The following is a 21897-nucleotide window of genomic DNA, read 5'->3' as shown; positions in this document are numbered from 1 at the left end:
ACAAAAAAGAGGACAAAAAAGGGGGAGAAGAGAGAGAACAAACACACCAATGAACAATGGGGTTCACAGGACAGAGACGTAGAGACAAGCAGAGGCGAGGACTGACAGACAGCAAGGAGCAAAACCATGCGTATGTAACAGCACAACGAGTGAAAACACAGGGAGACATTCAGTCTAAGGCTATAAGTTCAAACAAATAATCGATATAGGCGTTCTGTAGACTGGTAGATAATAACAAGCTGCTTTGAACTATGGGATGCAGAAAGCGTGGTGTGTCATCTGTCTGGTCAGCCAGAAGCCGGCATATGATGGGAGGAGGACAATGAGAAAGCTTCAAGACAACGTTTTCCTTGAGGGATATTAAAATCATCAGCGTCTAATCTCCTTTTCATAAAGCCGATTGTTTGCCGTTTTGCAGACGCCAAAATAAAATGATGATGAATTGTATTTAAGTCATAAATATTCCTAACTTGGTACTTTGTGCTGGAAAAATGGGTTGTAGTTATGCTAAATAATACATGCTAATATCTTTGACACACAGTCTGAGTCCCTGTGTGTGTGTGTGTGTTGTGTGTACGTGTGTGTGTGTGTGTGTGTGTGTGTGTGTGTGTGTGTGTGTGTGTGTGTGTGTGTGTGTGTTGTGTGTGTGTGTGTGTGTGTGTGTGTGTGTGTGTGTGTGTGTACGTCCGACAACTTGTATGCAAATGATCTTAAGTTAAACACACTCCCTCATTCCACAGGGCCTTAATGGTCCCACTGCAGGTAGGTAGAGTAGTGAGGACACCACAAATGAGAAATGGGGCAAATAAAAACTCAATGTTCTTTTTGCTAATGGTGCATACACAGCACAACTGGGAACTATCAGCCACAAACAGAACTGTTTCTGAATAGTTGGCAGTAGATCCATTTGCACAAAAGAGTCCTGCGGGCCGACAAATGAACAGTGGCAGCATCAGGAAAAAGAAGCGGGGGTGCCACACGGACGAAAAACACACACATACACACACACACTGGACTGGAGAGTGTCTGTGAACCAGGACTACATAAACTGTAACTGTTAGACAGTGGAATTTCTCTTGCTGACTCTTGCATATTGCCAGTGTGTGGATACCTGCAGTAGTGGTAGGACATTAGGCAAACTTCATCTGATCACCAATAAGTGAATAAGTGTGTTTGTCTTTGTGCGTGTTTTTGTGTGGAATTGTGAATGTTCCAGAGTCTAACCCTTCCCTGCTGGAAAACATGTCCCTAACATTCCCTCTTCCTTTCTCATGTGAAGAATTTCCACACTTAGTCACCTCACTCCACCCAAATCTGCACATTTTCAAAAATGGAATTGTATGAATCTTAATAAACTCGTTGTAGGGTGCTTGTTACAACCCAGACCGTATCCTCCTTTATTCAGATTGTTTTTAATTAAATATTATAATAACACTTATGACACATTTGTATGGCATTCTATGCTCAGACACTATAGCAGGTCTTTTTCAATAGGACCTTTATCTCATCTTTATTTTATGTAAGACATTTGAAAAGTAAGGCAAACTGTACAACTCATTTATTTTACGACATATTAAACTATGACATCTTTTTTAACTTTTTCAGGGATTACGTTTTTTATTAATATCACTTTTTAATGATAGAGAACATACTATATTGTAACTTTTGTATTCAATATTATAATGTCATTTTGAATTATAATTCCTTTATGATTCTTTTTTATAGAAAACTTTAATAAGACACTTTAGGTTTTTTGTGCATACTATGACTTTTTCATCGTACCATTATATTTGTTTCTGTTTGTTTTACAACTTTTTTTCTATTCTATGACTTTATTACAATTGTAAGCCATATGATGTGTATAAGATTGTTCTATTATTATATGATATTATTATATTAAACATTTATAATATATATACAATATATATTACTACACTCTGATTTGAGTTTTCAAAGACATATTGCAATAATAATTTTTCATGAAGTTGTTATGAATGTTGTGTGATATTATACTAAGGCACACTATGCCACAACTTTCTATGGCCTTTACTATGACGTTTCTATGGTGCACTTTATGAATGGTTCTCCTCTGTACCCCTTTAATATGCTCCCTGCGTTTTCCCACACACCTTTCATTGTTCCGCCCCTCCCATTGTCTTCCTAAGCTTGGCTCCCAGGTATTCTTCTGTTAATGGTGATAAAGGGACATAATGACCGAGACTTGATGAAGCCCTTTGTTTGACACACATTGGTATGCAAAGCTATTTCTATTCTTAATTACAGCCAGTGGGTTTTTCTCAAAGGTCCAGTCGTCAGGTAGCACCAACATGTGTTAGGAGGTCAAAGGAAAGAGAAGTAGAGGAAACAGTGAGTTTAACAAAGCTTTCAATTACTGCTAAGCACACATTTAAGATGCTTATTACAGAGTGAGATACTCTGATGGTACTTAACTCAGCTCTGACAGCAGGAACATAATACAATACTTTATTATGTATGTGTTTTTGTAATAACCATGATATCCTCTATTGATAAATGAGTATCATTATAATACATAATACCCCTCTGCTGCTAAAACGATCCACAGCAGTCGTTTAAACCTAATCTGATGTAATTTACTCTAAATCTACCCTTCCCACACCTCTGTGGGTTAATTAGCTCTATAATACATAAGATCCGAAATAAAAGATAAACCAACTGAGGCACAGCGATGATAGCAGACTGTTAAATATCACAACAGGTGGGACGGCTGCTGTTCATTTCTGAGTGCCAGTGAGAGAAATATTGCAGAACAGCCACTGGGAAAATATGCAGCTCGCACTTGTTACTTCTCGTCAGGTTTAACCAAATATAATATTAAGCTGTAAAAAATATGGGACATGGAACTAGAGATGTGTTTCAAAGGATAAAGACACAAACATTCAGACGCAGAGAAAATGGTTCACAGGCAGCATAAAAACAGACTGATGGTATTTCCCTAGGTTACCAACAGGTGGAGCCGTTGTCAAGATGATGGCGAGACAAAAACCAAGCAGTGATTCACAAGGAAGGACAAGAGCAGATGGGGAGGAATAGGATCTATATTTCTCTTTTCTTTGTCTTTCTGTCATCCAGACCAGCAAATAAGAAGCTACCGCACTAAAATAAGACACTTATACATGTCCACGGCCTCAGCACCAACCCTAAGGCTAGAAGAAAGAGAGGAGGCTTTATAATGTCACCAAGTTCACAGGTGAGCGTCTGGAGGTTGGCCTTCAGAGGGTTTCTTTATGTGCTCGGGGCCTTTTGAAAGGTCCAAAAGAGGCTGGTGGTGGAGGGATCAAACAGGGGTGATGGGGTCCTATTGTACAGGCATCCAGAGAATGAGGGAGCAGGGAGCTTGTCAGGTGTGGTGTCACTGTGCGGTGCAGTGCATTGTGGGGAGTGCGTTGAGGTGCAGTGGTGTTGCCATGGTGACAAGCTCCGACGATCAGTCTTGGAAGTAGGAGTAACAGAATGCAAATCATCTTCCCCTACCTTCTACTCTAATCTTCCCTGCCAGGGCAACGAGACAAAGCTTGACCCGCAGCCTGAGAGCAGCTCCCACCCTTTCATGGCGGTGAGGCGCGGGCATGCAAAAAAATAAGCTGTTTTTTCGAGTAGCGGAGTGTGGCTCGGAGTGAATTTCAAGCACAGGGGAAGCGGAGGGCAGGATTTAGCTTCAGCGGTGAGAGTGGTTCATCTCGGTGTGGGATGGGCGGATGAGGCGGTGGGAGTGAGGGTGGAGAGGCTTTGGATAATATTGTTTCTTTTGAAAAGAGAAGTTCCTACTCACCAGACAGCTGTTGGACCCCTGGCTGGTCATGCGTGCTTAACAACTGGCTCTGAATCGTCTCCACTACTCGCTTAAAGCGCCGGCTGGGACCTAAACAGAGGCACAGAACAGCAGATATTTATTGCAAAGGTAGCAGTCTGTAGGAAGACAGAAGAGCATGTAGATGGATTAATTAAAAGGGGAGTAAGTAAGAGTGTACATGGTGTGAAAAATGAGCTGGAGAAAAAAAGCCTGAGATGATAGATGGAGGCCAGAGAGGAGTGCTAGTGTAAGCACGTGCTCTCTTCCTGTTGTGTACATTCAGTGACATGGAAGAACAGCAGGCTCCAAAGTGCCACTATTACACCCAATTTATCTGAAATGTGCCCCCTTTTTGGGTGTGTGGGGGTGTATATGTGTGTGAGACAGAGAGAAAAGAGCTGAGAGAATGCGTGTGTTTCTGCAACACTAAGCATGCATGCATGATTGCCTAGTATGTAATCTTGCATAGCCAGACCTCATCTCGTTACGCTCAGGGAGGTTTTTGGAGGGAAAATCTTATCAAGCATTCAGGATTGCGAGAACTTTGAAAATCCTTAGGCAGCTATTCTATTTGGCAGAGAGTTTGAACACACATGGAAGCGGCACTTGAGGTATTTGTTGGCTGGATAGATATAGATTTATTTTTATTTGGTTCAAGTGTGACGGCACCCCACTCAACATGCAAGGGAGGGAAGCTTTTCGGCACTTCTCAAAAGTGAAGTGTGAGCTTGAATTTCCCCAGACCTCTGTGAATGTGAGAAGATGGAAGACTTATATAATACTTGATGTAACTCTGTGAACTACTGACAGGGTTTGAACTGGACACATTCTGTATGGACTGCCCACATTAGAAGGAATCCAATCAATACAGACTGTTGAGATCAATACACCTGTAACATGCAATGTATACCCTTTTTTTGTCAATTCTACTGTGCAATAACCATGATCATTTGTACGTGCAAAACATCATCTTTATAATATCTTAAACCTATTTTACTTAGCTATTTAAATGCTGCTACTAATTCTTTATGAGTACTTATTTGTCTTTATTTTGTATTACCAATGTGTGCTTTTACTCTAAAATTAACATGTTAGCTACTTTATTATTGCTTGCCTTTTATCTGCTATATCACTATTGCTGTAACACTGTACATGTCCCCGCTCTGGGACAAATAAAGGAATTCTGATTATCCCCTACATTTAAGCCAAATGTTTTACTGAAGTATAAAAACAAAGCAGAGTGCCTTGAACCCCTTTTTCTCTTTTGTATTTATACAGAAGATACTGTTAATATCTCATTCTGAGGGAAAAGGAGTTCAACTTATAAAAGTAAAGTACGCCTTTAGCATTTGATTCGTGACCTGATTTGACTGAATGCATGCAGGCTAAGTGGGTGTAGAAAATGAGGGTCGTGCTGGCGGTGTTCTGACCTGAGAGCAGGGTGAAGGTGACAGAGTAAATGCCGTTCTCCTTAGTGGCAGCTGTGCTCTCCGTGTAGGTGATATCCACCTGGAATTTGACTGGCTTCTGGAAGACTGTAGGGCCGGCTGTGGACTTGTACTCTGCCCGGAAACTTGTCTGAGAGATGACGCTGTGGCTGAGGCTGGGGATCTGGGAGAAGTGGACAAATAGGCAGAGATAAGAATAAGAAAAACAGCAAATAATAGGATTATTAACAAGGAGCATTATGGTCATAGTTTTTACCACATGTAAGTGACAAGGTGAGTAAACCCTCATTAAAATACCCTCCACATACTCTGCAGAGATGAATGCCTCGGGGAGAGCATGCATGCCAGGGAGACTTAAGCTAATGTAATCTTGAGTCATCCAACAACTCTGCACTCTTCCTCCTAAAATGAATTTGTATGCCCAATGAACAGGTGAGCTCGGAAATAGTCACATTTCACCATAGTGCTGGAGAGGGTTTGACATTCCATTAATGTGAGTGTGCTGAGAGGTATAATTCCACTGATTCAGGTGCCAATCTCCTGTCTGTAACACCAGCTAGCACAACCCAGAGGGAAATAGCTCCAGGGAAGGGGAAACACATTTGACATTGACCTGCACTGGCATAGTTTGGGTTTACTTTGTTAAATTTAACTGGGGTGAGGATCGTTTTTTGTTCAATTATGCACGCTGAATATCAACTACCACTGCCAAGCTTTTGTTGATAAAGATTCTGCGGCGCTGGCGGAAAAATCCTGATGTTGTCTATATTCCTGCATGTATTTGTACATCCACATTATAAACCCATCACGCATACACAGATACAATCTACTCCATTTCTCGCAGTACACATCTAAATATACACACACATGCTCAATACACAGTATCAAGGGCAAAGCATCTATATGCTAATGATCAATGCTCTCTGTTGATTTTCTATTGACCTAAAGTGAGTCTTCAGTCAGAGAGAAAATAGAAGCACTGAACACTAGCCGTTTACTGAATTGCAACATGAATCAGAAGCATGTTAGCAAACAAAGAGAGAGCCAGCCTCGTAGCATAGCCAATCACAGCTGCTGTTGGAAAAGGCAACGTCCTGCATCAGACAGCAGATGTACAGGTAATACGCATATATAGATTTACAGAGAAACATCAGAGCACAGGTAGTGAAGTGTTTATCGGGGTTAAAGGTAGCAGGGGAAATGTGAGGAATTAAGCAAGTACCGAGAGAAAGGCTTGAACGATGTCTGCCTTGATGGAGCTGAGAGGCTTGTCTCTGATGACGATGAAGATCTGCTCCTCTTTTTCCAGGTTGATGAAGTTACCAAACCATGATTTTTTGGCAAGTCTGTGGGCATAAGACAAGAACACAATGTTAGTATATTCCTGTTGGAGAGGGGTTGTCCTCATTACAACCTTTTTAATTCCATTTTAAAACCCAGCACCCACCTATCCTCCTGAAAAATGGAGAGCTGGTGAAAAGTTCTCCCTCTGCAGCTCTGGGGAACTGCAGAGGAGCAAACGGAGGATGCCCTGAGGGAAATGAGCTAAAGCTGCAGGGGAGATACGTTTCCTGACATTTCCCCCTTCTGCGCAACTGTGTGTGTGTACATGCATGTAGGTCTATGTTTGTGTGTAAGGGAGAGGGGGGGGGGGATAATTGAGCTTCTATGTGAACAGAACTGCAGGTCCAGAAGGGGTAGAGGTAGATGAATTCACTACTGGCCTCAGCCCAGGTGTATATGCACCCGCTAATAAGCCAAATGGACTTCTGTTCTGTGCACATTAACATTCCATGAGTTTCTGGTAAAGGTTGATTGATTTACAAAACTGTAAATTGCAAAGAGAAACTCCCTATTGAAATATAAATTATTCCATAATGTTACAAGCAACATTAAGGGCTTTTTTGTAACACTTTATACACAGTGGGTGTGTGACTGTATTAATGTGATGAAGCATAAACTAGCCAAGGAAGGTCTTTTACAGCCAACACTCCAACTCCTACAGCCAGGATGTTCTTCCCAGCCAGGTGGAAATGGCCAAGCCAGCGAACCAAACAGGCATATCTAGGCCAACCTTCAGTTATCAGGCCCCTGGGAGCTCAGCAACATCACACAGCTACCCCCCTCCCTCTCTCTCTATAACCAACCCAATACCTCCTGCCACGGTGCTGCTTCTCCAACCCAGACCACACCTGAGGTCATTACCGTGGACTCAGCAGGCACAAATCAAACCTTCACAGATGTATTACTTTCCAAAACATCATGCTATCAAGAGCCAATGAGTGAGGGGCTGACAGGTTCTGCATAGTGATGAACAAGTATCTACTCACTCTGGGGAAGACTCTGGTGTGAGGCTGGACATCTCCTCTTGTGTGGGAACTGTGGACGCAGAGATAAAGTGAGAAAAGGTTGAAGTCTCAGAAAAAGATAGATTTAATTAGTGGGAACGGGAAGATTTTAGGATTAAATAGGAACAAGGAACAAAAGACCACAGCCACAAACTGTTCTGTCTGCTGCTGTCTGGTATCAGGTCTAAAACCAGTCAGAATCTAATGTGTCATTGCATTTACTTGTATATAGACTCTTCTTGCACTATTTCTATTTTATTTGTATTTACTTGCACATCTCCCAAACATTCTATTGCACTATTTCATCTGTTTTATTTGTTCTATGTCCTATATACAGTATGCACAGTTGGAGGAGCCTGTGACCTGGGTTTTTCATTGCCATATCTACACTGTAACTAATGTGCTAATGACAATAAAGCCTTGAAACTTGAAGATAAGTGTTTAAGGTTTAAACATCTTAAAGGATATCAGTACCTTGTAGTTTCCTGCGGTGGAAGCGTGGCGATCCCAGGAAGCTGTTCTTGATGGAGTTGAGGCGCGTCCTCCAAGGCATGCCTCCGATGGACGGGCTGGGGGGCGGCGTCGGATTGGGGGTCCCGGCTGGGCTGTCCTTGGGAGTGTGCACCGGGGTGCCCTTTGGGGTGGGGAGGGGGCTACCTCGAGGGGAGGGATGAGGGGTAACCTGTATGAGGGGGATAGATTTGGGCTGGTCAGTGAAGGAAGAAGACGCGGGCGCTACGGGGTGGAAGTGGTGCAACCGGATGGGGGACATCTGCACCGCGGGGACGAAGGGCACCGAGAGCTGGGGGCTGGCAGCGAAATGGGAACGCCTCACCTGGGGGCTGTTTTGGATGGGAGTACTGGAGATGGAGGAGGGGGCAAAGGGGAAGGACGGGGAGGATGGAGTAGTAGGGGTGTGAGGGACAGAGGCAGAGGGGAGCTGCAATGGAAGCTGGAGGGGAGTGGGTGGCTTGGATTTGGCTGGAGATGCTGGCTCTGTGGACTGTACGGGGAGCGGGATGGAGCGGGTGGCTTGGAGGGGCTTGGGGACAGTTTTAGGCTTGGAGGGGAGTGTTTGCGTCCTGTTGAGTTCTGCCGGCGGGGGCTCACTGTTTGGCGCTAGTGAGTTAGGCGTGGGGGCACGGGGGACTGCACGATTGGGGGCAGACTCAGGGGATTGGCAGGGGCTCGAGTTAGGGGACTGCAAAATGTCTGGGGTCTGAGGCGGTACACAGAACTTTCTGACAGGCTGGAGTTGGAGGACACAGTGTGAGGACACAGTGTGAAGACACGCAGCACGACACAGCCGAGAGCCAGAGCAGGTGGAGGAGGAGGAGAAAACAAAGCAACACACACAGGGACACACGCAGGCACGAATGAGGAGTGTAGCAAAACAAACAACAACACATCCAGAAGAAAAGCAGAGGCAGGAGGGATGTGTGCATACACGGGAGAGGTAAGGCATTGATAACAAAAGAAAAAAAGGGGAAGACAGAAAAGACAAGAAACATGCAGTTAGTCCATTCAGTGACTCGTGGCAAGTGAGAAAACAGCAAGCAATGCACACAGTTTAAAGAAACAACAAACAAAAGACAAAATGATGGACTTCACTTGATAACACATACAGGGCTCTGATGGCAGAGAAAAGCATGCAGACAGATGTGTGAGAGACATGGGACCAGCTGTGAGGACACTTTAGACTGTTTCAATAACAGGAGGAACACCATCATGATATTTTTGCTGTAATATTTCGACGTTTATTGTTCTGTTTAATTTGTTATGGTGGAATTGCAGGCACAATGGTACCCTGATAAACTATTTGCGCCTCCCTTTCTTCCACACACAAATGTGAGAAAATAACTCCACATAGAGGTTCTCGCTGAGAGCACAATCCGGGCTTTGGGTAGGTCTGAGAAATCAATTTCCCTTTCAGATCAGCCTGAAGGAACCTGTGTGGCGCGAGGAGCTCGTTTTAGGATCCTGGCTAAGCTTGAGCCTTCTCAGGTTAGTCAGCTGGAAAAGTTTACCACAAGCTCCCCAGCTCAGCGCAAGAAAAGTGGGATTTTCTGAAGCATTCCAGGAGCTGGATTTCCATAGAGCTCAGGCCAGGGAAAACAGAGAGAGGGGTAATACGCAGAAAGGATGGAAAAAATAAGCTTTGGGGTGGGGGAAGAAAGTATGCTGAGCTGTCACATCCTCCGTTTCAGTATATTTTAACTTTCAGATAACAGGGAGATCCAAATATACAGATACCGTGATGACTCATGTAATGTATGAAGAAACACCAGATGAGAAGAACTTAAGTCTTCAAAACTGAACTTTGGATGAAAATAATAAACATTGCATTCCAAAATCAGAAACACATACATCAGCTTCTCAATCTAGACTGTCATGGTGTGAGTTGTTGAGTGTTGGAGATGTCTGCCTTCTCGATAAAGGTCTCATGCTCAGAGTGCAATATGTAAACATTAATGTTGTTCTTGTGGATGAGCTTTGACACTAACTAGCTCTTATTCATGGTTAGATGCATGCTTCCTTCTGAAGGTGATATGGTGGGCGATTGTAGAAAGCAAAATAGTTCCCATTTCTATTCCTGTTGATTTTTTCCAATGTATTTTTGATGCACCTTAGACTGAGTGCCATTTAGATGAAATATATTAGAGAGGCAGACATCTCTATGGCTGCTATACCCAACACTCAAGACTAAAACAATCTATATTTATGAACAGCACCACAAGGAAGAGGGAAGATATTTTTTATTAAGGGTTGAACTGTTCCTTTATAGGTGTGGAAAAACATACAATATCTCAGACTCATAATAAAGTAGAGCAGTAGAAAGATATTGCATGAGCAGAGAGATAAAGTGATATTGCTTTCATGCTGAGTTTGCGGTGCATTGTTAAAGGTCAGGCATTGGTGATGTTACGGTCTTTATTTTCTCTCGCCCTCATAAACAGCAATAAGATGGGATCAGCGGGAGTTGGTTGGCCGTTATCCACGAGGGTGAAGAAGTAGCTTGGTCCACAGGTGTGTGTTGCATGTGTGTGTGAAAGTGCACAGAGGATCATGACTTACCCGTGGGCTGCTGAGGGGGCTGGTGGAGAGGCCGGAGGAGGCTCCACTGATCGACCGCGACCTGGGGCACAAACAGGCAAGAACACACACAAGAGGCGGAGGTTATTTGTGAGATCCACATGTGTACCTGTTACATGGTTAATTACACACAGGTGGGGGGTGAGAGTGTGGAGGTTACACAGTTAGAAAGCATCACAGCCTATGTCACCATCATAGCAAGCGCAGTAGATTCTACCAAGCCCCAAACACAACACCAATTCACACAAAGAGGGTAAAAGCACTATAACATGACTAGCATTAGTTAGCAGCAATTAGTCTCAAAGCAGTAAAGCTCAAACTTTGGGTTAAGTATGCTATAGGCTCCACAGATTAGCATTCAAATGAGCTTTCCGCCTTGTCTATAGTGTGTTAATAAACAACATGTGTTGACTTTTAGGCCTTATAGCCATGGATCAGTTGAAAACATCTCGAGGGGTGAAATGAAGTGGGACATTTGGTTGAGTGCCATTTGTCATGTTTTTCTTTTCCCCCCCAGATGCCGTCAATAACCCCTGCGAGCAAAGCCCTGCTCAGAAAATAACAATCACAGGACAATCTGTCTCCATCAAGAGCGCACACATGTACGCTCTCACATACACACACACACACACACACACACACACACACACACACACACACACACACACACACACACACACACACACACACACACACATACACACAAAACAGGGCCTGTCAACACTCGGAAACACCAGCTGCTCACTGTCACAACACTGTGCCTTTTTGTCATTCAATCTAACAAACCCCAACCCCCCCCCTCATTCCTTTCTCTCTCTCATTTGATGCACAAACATGTGGCCGAGCCTACAGAATATTTTGTCTCTATTTGAAAAGAGCTACAACTACAAGTGTCTTTCAACTTGCTCGGTTGTAGTGGAGGAACTCATGGAAAATATGAGGGGAGGATGAGGTAGTTTAGGAGTGATGGAGGATTTAGAGAGGGAAGAATGAAGGATGGGATGGAGGGATGGAGTAATGGAGACTGATGTTCATTTATGACGCCGAGGAGTCCCACAGGACCACAAAGGCATCCATACATGGACACAAAACTGTGTACACGGTTACAGCTAGCAGCCATAAAAATGATACCAGTGCTGTCATAACAACAAGCCCAGATTAAGATGTATATGTTTCAATCTTCTAAAAGGTACTGTAGAAACACTTTGGGTGCAGTCACCCGTCTCCCTTGAGCTTTTAATTTACAACCGTCTAAAGAGAGAACTGATACAAGAAGAGAATACAAGAATCCTCCTAACAGACACAATCAAAAGAGAAGAGAACAGCTACAATGAGAGGGAGGAAATTATAGAATCACCCACTCTCAAGCTATTTCTGTAACTCTCTCACTGCCCCTTCTGTGAGTGTATTTCTGCACACACTCTTTTACTCATGAGTAGGCGATGTTGAGACCGCGTTGGCTAGGATTTCTTGTTTTCAGGGAGCAGCTGACCAGACAGTTGCTATCATTTACATGTAAGTCCTCTGGTCCACTGAGACATGTCTGCAGTTGTTAACTACAGAGCCTCACACAGCCAATTGCTCTTCATCTAAAACACGAAGCCAAAACACAGCATCCTCGGGCCATTATGAGCATATTGTTCGAGGCCCTCTGCATCTGTTAGTGTTGGACCAGCACGTCTATAAAGCTAATGCTACAGATGGCTGTGCTGTACAGTAATGGGCTGTCAGAAGCTCACCCTTGCTTCGGAGAGACGATGAAATATTGTTGACAAGTTTGTATTTGTAGCGAACAGCGTACACAACTTAATGAATCATTCATCATCTATCATGCAGAAGTTATTAAATCATCAGGAGAGGAGATGCTGGAGCCAGTTAAGCCCTCTGAGTTTCTGTAGCGCTTGCTTCAAAAGAGTCAGATCTCCCTTATTAACAAAACACTGCTCTCCAGAACCCTTTATTTCACTACATTTATTTGACAGCTGCAGTTAGTGTAATCTGATGCTAATACAAAATTAAACATTTAAATGCACGACTTTAAAAGGTCCCCTATTATGCTGTTTTTCATCAATATATTATAGGTCTCAGATATATACAAAACATGTCTCTGAAGTGTTTGGCTTGAAATACCAAACAGATCATTGTAGCATCCCATAATCCCCTCTGTTTCAGCCCTGTTTCAAAAGTGCTGATTCTCTGTCTGTTACTTTAGATGAAAACAAGGAGCCCCTCCCCACGCCCCTCTGAGAGATATTTGGTTACAAAGAACACAATGGTGCTCTAGGAGGAGATTCAGGTGATAAGGTGGGGGGGTGTTACCTTGGTTGTTATTGGCTAATGGTTACACAAGCCAATAAATCGTTATGACATCACAAAGTGGCCAAAATCTGATCAGCTCATTTTCAGACAGGTTTTTATATAAATGGATCAGAACAAAAAGAGAGTGAATCTTTTTTCCTGAAACGTTCAGAGTCTCTTTCCACAGAGGGGACACGTGTTGATGTATACAAGACATGAACAAGTGGATTTTGCATAATAGGTGACCTTTAAATGTTGAATTGCAACTTGTACTTGATTAAAGGACTTTTTAGCCATCACCGGTAAGCACAGCCAACACAATTCCATTTCCCTCATCTCTCATAGAGGTTTTTGTTTTGAATTCAATTATTTTTTTGTTTGCAATTTGGGTGAAATGGTGTATGTGTGTGGCTTCTCATTCTCATCTTTCTCTTATCCATTACTCCCCAAGATAACCTTTCCCATAAGCCTGTTTTGGAATGTTTCCCATGTTCTCAGTGTGTGGCCACCGGCTGTATCAGAGACCTATCCAAAGCACCCGTGGGGGTCTAATGTCGAGCTGTGGGGGAAGGAACAAGGACAAGAGGTTCTGGGACGAGGGCGTGGACTGAAATGAAATGAAAAAGAAGCATTGTGAAATGGATGGTGCCAGGAGTCAAACGGAGAACAAATAACACTGCACAACACAACTCTACTGCACTGTGGAGAATGTCCCCTTTTTCTCTCTCCCCCTCCTCTATATTGACTTTGTCCTGCCAATGGAGTTATTCTACTGTACTTAGTAGATATTCACACAAACCAACACACTGTTTAAATTCATTTCCTTTTCCCGAGCCTTGACAACTCCTTGGGGACTCGGCGCATTAATATTCACAGCTCCTCAAATCTCTAAATGTAGTACGACCCCTGCAGTTTCCCATGTAGAGATCAGAGTTAAAGGTGCCTTATGTGTGTTCATTTGAGCCTCTTAAATAAATTGGAGTCAATAATTAGCATGAGACTTATTAAGACTGCTCGGAGTAAGCCAACACACTCAAACTGCATGAAGTAACTAGAGCAGTAAAGGAAAAAAATAAAATCAATTGATATTCTGTTCTTCACACTGCAGCACTTTTCCATATTTCATTTACATATCATTAACCTCCCTTCATTTCTCCTGGCATGTTGTTAAGATTTAAAATGAAATCAGTGGGATATCTGGTGCTTTGAGTTTAGGCTTTAAATGTCTTTTTTAAGATACTTTTGGGTGTATGAAGAATGAAGACGTAAGAATGTCTCTGGGCATGTTTCTGTGCAATGTGGCTAGTGCAGCATTTATCCCAAATCTATTCAATTATACTTCACAGGAGCAGTCGGATCATCAATCAGCATGTATGAAAATGCAGGCTGGGCATTTGATCGCATTCTTGCTGCCTACATGAGATATGTGAGAGGGATTGAGGTTCAGGCATTTTCATGGTGTTATTTTAGATAAAAACGTCTCCCCTCTCTTCCATCATTTATGTTATGTATCCTGTCAAAACACATGTTTCAAAGTTAGTCCTCCCACTGACACCCTCTGATCTGAAGTTCTACGAGTCTTCTGTGCTGTCGACAAAAGTTTGCTGTCGGGGAAAGATAAGGTTAGGTTCAGAGAAAGTCAGTCAAATCTTTGGACGTTATTCTGTGTATCCACAACGCCACCGCATATAAACACAAACACACCAGCATGATCAAAAAAATAAAGTGCACACAGAGACACGATAAAAGGCAGAAAAGTTACACGGAGAATTTGTTACCAACATTCTTTCCCCCACTGATCAGCTGGAGAGCCATGAATTGCAGATGTACAGCGAGTAAGATTTGATTTGGAGGCGGATGGGCTGTGATATAGGACCCCCCCCCCCCAACCTACCACAGGTGATAGGAAGCCAGGCATAGAAGAACTTTCTGCATTAGCATAGCAATTCCATACAAACAGAGGAGACTCTAGGCTTGACTAAAACAGATGGGTCAGAGCGAAGGGCGGAAGAAAGTAACTTTTAAACTAATGCAACCTTTATATAAAGGACAGGACATATAAGACTTGGATGGCCTGAAGGGATGCGGGAGCGGAGTGGAGGCAATGAAACACGAGAAGATGAATGTTAAAGTGAAATTCAGAGGCACCAGAGGACAGAAATAATTAAAGAGAAGTGTTTGGAGGTGGGAGCTCTTGAAGTGGATTTAAAACTTCTGAAGTGGCTTCCCCAGCGAAGTGAGGCAAGGAAATGTTGTCATTGGCAAAGCACTATGGAGAGGAATAATGAATAGATATGACATTTGGTTGAACATTCCAATTAATAATTATATATTTTTTAATCTATTTTATGTATGCAGTCGCTGCCTCTGCATTTATGACCCATACCTCTGGAATCTTTCCCAGCGCTCTGCCAATCTGCGTATCATTAGGCAGATGAAGTTATCACCCCCTCAGATTCAATCTTCCCCGCTGTCACAAATGTCACTGCCTCTGAGCAGAAATGTGTCGTGTGATGATATATTGCTTGTTGAAATAAGATGGGAGATAGATTTTGAATCAGTACGCTGTGCCTCGTGGGGGTGTGGCTGGATGTGAACATTTCTAAAATAGAGAAATGGAAAAACGTTCTGCATCTGGAGAAAGTGGGACACAGTTTGAGAGAACTGATTATCAATGCATTCAGATTATAAGAAGAAGATAGAACTGAGCTCACATCGGAGAACGGGGGATGTATATTTTAAGGATCTGAATTGCAAATTTGCAAATTAAGTTATTAAAAGAGTTTAGGAACTGCCATGCCCAAACAGTTAGCCCCAGCTTCTTCCTTTTTTCAGAAGAATTATAGCTTTTAATAAACATAAGCAGCCACAAATATCATCACCATTAAAAACAAAGCATCCTTTCAACAGAAAACACCACTGCATCTTTCTTCAGCTATGGAGCTTTTCTTTGAATAATGGGTCTAAACACAGAGCAAGAGGAGGTAATGTGTGAGGAGCAAGTGAATACCTTTCGTCATTGCTGCATTTTGTACCGCCATCACGAATTTCCAAGCTTTTACTGTACACTGATTTACTACAGAGGGACAGGAGAAAAAGCGAGCAGAGTGTCAGTCTCTGTTTATCCACAAAGATATAACCCACCAGAGACAGACCCTCTGTCAGACCTGCTAAAACACCACTAGGCTGCACGAACACACACACACACACCATGTATACATCACTTCAGGGGACATTACATTGACTTACATGCATTTCCTGGAGACTTATCCTAACCTTAACCATAACCAACACATGCCTAACCCTAACCCTTAACCTAACTCTAAACCTAACCAACTCTTCACCCTAAAATTAATGATTCCCCTCATGGGGACCTCCAATTTGTCCCCATAAGGGAGGCGAGTCCCCACACGTGACTGTGTAAACAGATTTAGGTCCCCACAAGTATAGTAATGCTAGGCCACACACACACACACACACACACACACACACACACACACACACACACACACACACACACACATCTATTTCCATTAGTCCATTTTCAAATTGTATAGATTTTTCTGGTTTTTCACTTCACCTCCAGGCGTACCTCTGTCCGTGCTGTGTCATGTCGATGGCCCTCCTTGCCGGTACAGGCGAGCCCCCGTCGGTGACACTGAGGACCTCCATGGACTTCCTCTCTGGTCTCCGCTTGCCATGACGGTTCAACATGGGAGAGTCCACCCGCTTCTTTGGGGGATCTGTGGAAAATAGATGGATTCGGAATCAACACAATGCACCTCTGCACATTAACGCCCGTATTTCCACAGCTGCTTTGTGCATTTGTGTGCAAGTATTTGAGCGATGTAAAGCACTGATCACATTGACATTTTAACTAACAGTGAATAAGTATTGGTTTCCTCACAGACCTTGAAGTAATGCCGGGTGTATTGACTATCACATTCACTGAAGAGGGACTCTATTAATCAAAATGTCGCTATCTCGCAGCAAATATACGTTTGCACATACCACTCGTATGCAGAGCTCTTGTCGTCAGAAAAGATCCATGGCAGAAGTCTAGAGCATCTCTATTTCTGCTCAGATTTTCTGTGGGTGGAAATCTGTGCTGCGTTCGAATGGAAGAATACCTTTTTTTGATGAGTTAATATTTCAACCAAAGCAGTCGCAGCTGACAGCTTTTCAAACTTGGCTCCTTGACACATTCTATTTCTGTTACTATATTTCACTGAGAAGAGTGTCTATATTCAATAAACAGAGAGCTTTTTTTCTACTGGAGAGCCAATCCAACACTACCGGAGCTGATCCAATTCAGTGAAGAAATCACCGCAGAGTGGTTCAGGCACTAACAGCATTCACGACGAGTTACCTTCATAAAGGACTTTGTATTGTCTAAATAAGTTTGTTTAGTGTGTGCAAAATTCTGTATATAAGATGAAAAGCCATTCACATAGAGGTAATGTCCAGACACTCTGTGTTTACAGATTTAATTCAATTATCCCCTCCTGTGCTCTTTTATTTACTTGTTTTTGTTTTTATCACAATCTATTATGTAGCATATTGTAGGAGCCACATATGAAGTATTTTTCTGTGTTTGTTACGGTACATGTTTTTGAGTCAAGCCTCCCGAGGAAAAAAAGTGTCTTCCAATTTCCTTTTTTTTGTGATTTCCTACCTATTTAGGGTTAAAAAAACATCTTGCAATTTAGACTTTTTTTATTTTATTTTATTTTAAAATGTTACAGTATGTCCACTGTAGAGGACGTCGGGACCATATTAGTTTGAAAAGACAGCCAAAATTAACAGATGGACTATGTAACGTATTATGGTTATAGAGTGATATTAATACAATAATACATTCACCTTTATTTAAAACATAAATAAGTAATTGATCTGAACATTGCTGTTTATTTGGTCAATAAAAAACTGATTTGGTTTTTGGTGAATCTTTCCAGATCTTCAAAGACCTGTAGTCAATGTACTGGGAAAGTACCTCATTGGCCCCAGTCGGCACGGGCTGTGGGGTCATCTTGACTAGTTTTATGGATGTGGTCTCCATTTGACCATGCTCTAAGAAACAAAGCTTGCATTCCTGAGGCAATTCTCATTTTTCATGGCTCCACTTCAAATAAAAACAACAATAAGACATATGTGCTACTCTTGGCCCACAGAGGGCCATATCTTTCCAGCTCGTCCCTATCTGTCTCTATGTCTGTATCTGTGCGCTCATGGGGCCTCCTGCATCTTTCCCCCCCTTCTTCTTGACCCTCTTCTATCCCAGGTGTGAAAGCTCAAAATCTGAATCCTCCTGAACTTTCTGGTACAGAAAATGTCTGCTTCAGTTCCGTCTCCTGCAACAATATTGAGTCATAAAGTCCATGAAGATAGTCCTGACGTCCACTAGAATGGACATTTATAAAAGGGCTGTTATTTGAAAACTTAAATTATTTAATTGCTTTCAGAACTAATTATATAGTTCCTCACATGTTAATAAACAAGAATATATATGATTTTCATGGTAAAAATTACAATTATTCAACAATATTTGACTTCTCCTCCTGCTTCTATACAATTTAGTTTTTCGTATGCCAGCCATTTTGGATGAAAAGAAAGAGGAACTTCCCAGCATGCAATTTTAACCAATGACATATCACTGGAAAGACCAGGATGTCCTCTGTACCGTACATCAGGGATTGATAGAGTAGCTCAAAAGAGTAAAAGGAGATGCAGGTTAACAAAATGTCCACTACAGTGGACATTTTCAATGGGCTGGGTCCCAGGAGGATAGGTGGTGGGCGTGTCATTGGATTTGTGTGGTGACGTTTGTGGCTATATCCGGTTGCTTTTACCTGCGCACTTTGTGATAGATGGAGGGGGAGTGAGCTGAAGAAGGACCATTTTTGTTGACCGCACGCATGCACGCATAAAAGAATATACGCATATGGATAATATGGACTATTGAATGTTTGCTTTGGAAATAAAAGGTCAAACGAATAGTGTTGGAAAGACTGAGTTTTTGCGCGTCCACAATGTTTATTCCCTCGCGGCACTTTATTTGGAATATTACTGCCGCAATACATATATTTATCTTTGTCTGAGCCTCACCTATCTCGTTGCGAGGTGGAAGGTTCTGGTCCTCCTGACTGGGATACCTTTCCTTTCGATCCAGTAACAGGAAGTAGATCATCTTTTCTTGGTTGTCTCTGCAAAGTGGAGACAACACAATGTGTACTGAAACATATAAATGAAATGGTTTAAACAAACCTAGGTCATTTTAAACTGAAATATGGGTATATTTTTCTGAGGAATCCATAGACACCAGCATGTGTCTGCATGAGCTCAAAGCCAAGGCGTTAAACTGATAAATCCCTCACTATGATTAATGTGCTTTAATCTTTTTGGGTTCCTTGTGAAACAGTTATTAAACAGCTTCCTGTGAAAAGAAAAGTTTGGTTTTACAGCTCATTAAGCCATCATAAAATATTCTGCATATATTTTAAGGATGTATCTCCATTCCCAGGGTCTACTGGTAATTCTATGAAAGTATCAAAACATTATGAGTCTGTCCTTTTCTTTCTCTGTAAATCAGGAAGCCTAATATCTCTAGGCCAATAATCTGTATGCAGAAGCCCCAGGGACTGGCCCTCGGTAATAAAGACAGATTGGAAAGCAGTAGGAGGTAAAGAGACAAGGACCTGCAACTTCAGCTAAAATGAACCAGGGGAAGGGAGATAGAGGCAGCCCATTCTCCTCCAGTCCAGCACTATTATGGGATGCCGAAGGAAGTCAAAAGAAGAGATGTGGAGAGGGAGAAGTGATAGAATAATGCTTATTTAGTATTAAATTAAAGAGGCCAGGCAAATGTAGAATAGAGTAAAAGGAGATCAAAAAGCAGGCGAAGTGAAACGGCAACATCTGTATGCTTGTAGTTATTTAAAAAGCACTGCAAGGCAAATTTTCTCAGCATAAATGCATATTAACAAGAGCACAAACACAAGTTTAACTGAGACAAAAACATTAGCAGCAGAACATAAACAATGTGACCCAGGGGCTTGTTCCTGGATCAGTTTTGGGGAATGTATCCAGTGGCAAGCGGTGTTAGCACTGTGTGATAACAGTTAAGTGCTCTACAACCTCTGACATCTAAACAGACCGCCTCACAGGATTTCATAAGAGATGGGAAAAACCAAGGCTCTCTGTCCACACATACCCTCTACATCCATCCTTTTATTGCAGTGCCGTCCTCTCATTGCCTCACTTTTCCCTCCCTCACATCTTCTGCTTTTTCTCTCCTTACTCAAGCCTTTTTATTTACTAAACCACACCTCGATTCCACTGTTGTCCTTCATCCCAGCTTTTTCCCACCCCTCCCTGTTGCCCCTCCATTCACTCACTCGTCTGACAGCAGGTCTTTCAGCAGCTTGTTCTTGTCTCTGAAGCAGCCCAGGGAGTGCATGCTGTCCAGGACGTCTGGGTCGATGTCGTCTGCAGAGGGCAGGCTGCGGATGGTCACCTTCCTCGGCACAGGCTGCTCCGGCTCCGGTTCGTTCTTCCCCGCACTGCGAATGCAAACAATAACATCACAAATATGGACACTTTGAGCCATTACTTTGAAACTTCCACAGCATTTGCATCATGTTGAGCCATTCTCCACGTGAGCTTTAGCGGTTGAACCGGGGTCATCATGTTCCCGAGACACAGACAAAAGGCTGAGTCATCGCACGTTTTGTATCTCTCCCTCTTCGTTTAGTTTGCTTTCCAAGTTTAGAGTATCCCCTCCTTCTTTCCAGACACTCTCCTAGTTATGTCACTTCTCTATGTCTCTCTTTTGTCACTTTGTATAAAGGGAGTGTACAGAGAGGACTGCACTCTTTGGGAGTAAAAATGTAAAGCTAATCCACACTGACATCAATTTTTTGGAAGATTCCTAGAACATTATAGATGTCTGTTTCAAAAAAAGGATATATACAAAGTTGCTAACACACAAACTATTCTACATAGCATACATATACACCCCCTACTTTACTTTCCAATGCCAATTTATAATTTCCTTCCTATGGTGGGACCAGTGAAGCGTAAACCTCATTCACAGCACCTCCACCTTTCTATAAGCTGGGAACTGGATCTGCAGTCCCACACAACCTTGTTTCACTTTGTTGCAATTGTGTGGAGGTGAACAATAAATACGGTCACATCTTACATGAACCAAACATGTCTCCCACTTAAAACTACATATAGTTGCCCATGTATTAGGTCCACCAAAGGCATTATACTAGAAGAGCCCTGCAATAAACTAGCTACATAGTAAGACACTTCGCCCCAAATTGCTCCTGTGGGGATTGTCCACAGTACTGAATGTATGTAAGTCGCTTTGGATAAAAGCGTCTAACAAGTGACATGTAATAATAATAATAATAATAATAGGTTGAACTTTTGTTAAAACTCTTTTAGAAAAGTACCGAGCATAGGAGTAATTCAAATTGACAACACCACGAACAAAACGCTCCAAAATGACTATAAAGTTACATCGATACCTCTCTGAACACAAAGAACTAAAATTCTTCATGAAAGATTCCCTGGGTTGCACACATTATTAACACAGAAATACAAACAGGATGGCCTTATTATGTTGTTTCTTTTGAAAAAGAAAATAGTTTGGGTGATTTGGAAAGATATGCTGCATCCCACACAGCCTCATTTGAAAGAGAATATCTTATCCATTCATTCATTTTTCCATTCATTCAGCCAGGCAACTTCCTCACTGACAAACCTCACATTAGATTAGTCTTCTCTCCAAGCTCTTCTTCTCTCCTTTTGTTTTTTCTATCACCACCGCTGTCTGTTCACATGATCTTTCAGTACAGGACAGAAACCATAA

At 42.4% G+C, this 21897-nt stretch overlaps 1 protein-coding gene across 5 annotated transcripts in view; it reads right to left on the bottom strand.

Annotated features, from left to right (window-relative positions):
- brsk2a (BR serine/threonine kinase 2a) overlaps window positions 1-21897 on the bottom strand; it is a 180591-nt gene that overhangs the window by 2683 nt on the left and 156011 nt on the right. For 2 of the 5 annotated variants that reach the window (XM_034215950.1, XM_034215954.1), the window contains exons 10-19: window positions 20414-20578; window positions 19125-19222; window positions 16600-16762; window positions 16030-16095; window positions 10704-10764; window positions 8103-8310; window positions 7611-7659; window positions 6503-6626; window positions 5263-5443; window positions 3812-3901 (exon numbers count right to left, since the gene is read on the bottom strand). In XM_034215950.1, coding sequence (XP_034071841.1) covers window positions 3812-3901; window positions 5263-5443; window positions 6503-6626; window positions 7611-7659; window positions 8103-8310; window positions 10704-10764; window positions 16030-16095; window positions 16600-16762; window positions 19125-19222; window positions 20414-20578 — 1205 coding nt within the window. The remainder of the gene's footprint in view (window positions 1-3811; window positions 3902-5262; window positions 5444-6502; window positions 6627-7610; window positions 7660-8102; window positions 8311-10703; window positions 10765-16029; window positions 16096-16599; window positions 16763-19124; window positions 19223-20413; window positions 20579-21897) is intronic. The other 3 variants (XM_034215951.1, XM_034215952.1, XM_034215953.1) reach the window with 3 other exon arrangements.

This window comes from Gymnodraco acuticeps, unplaced genomic scaffold, assembly GCF_902827175.1.
Source record: "Gymnodraco acuticeps unplaced genomic scaffold, fGymAcu1.1, whole genome shotgun sequence".
NCBI classification, from domain to species: domain Eukaryota; kingdom Metazoa; phylum Chordata; class Actinopteri; order Perciformes; family Bathydraconidae; genus Gymnodraco; species Gymnodraco acuticeps.
Note: the sequence above shows the minus strand (reverse complement) of the source record. Positions and strands in the feature narration are given on the sequence as shown.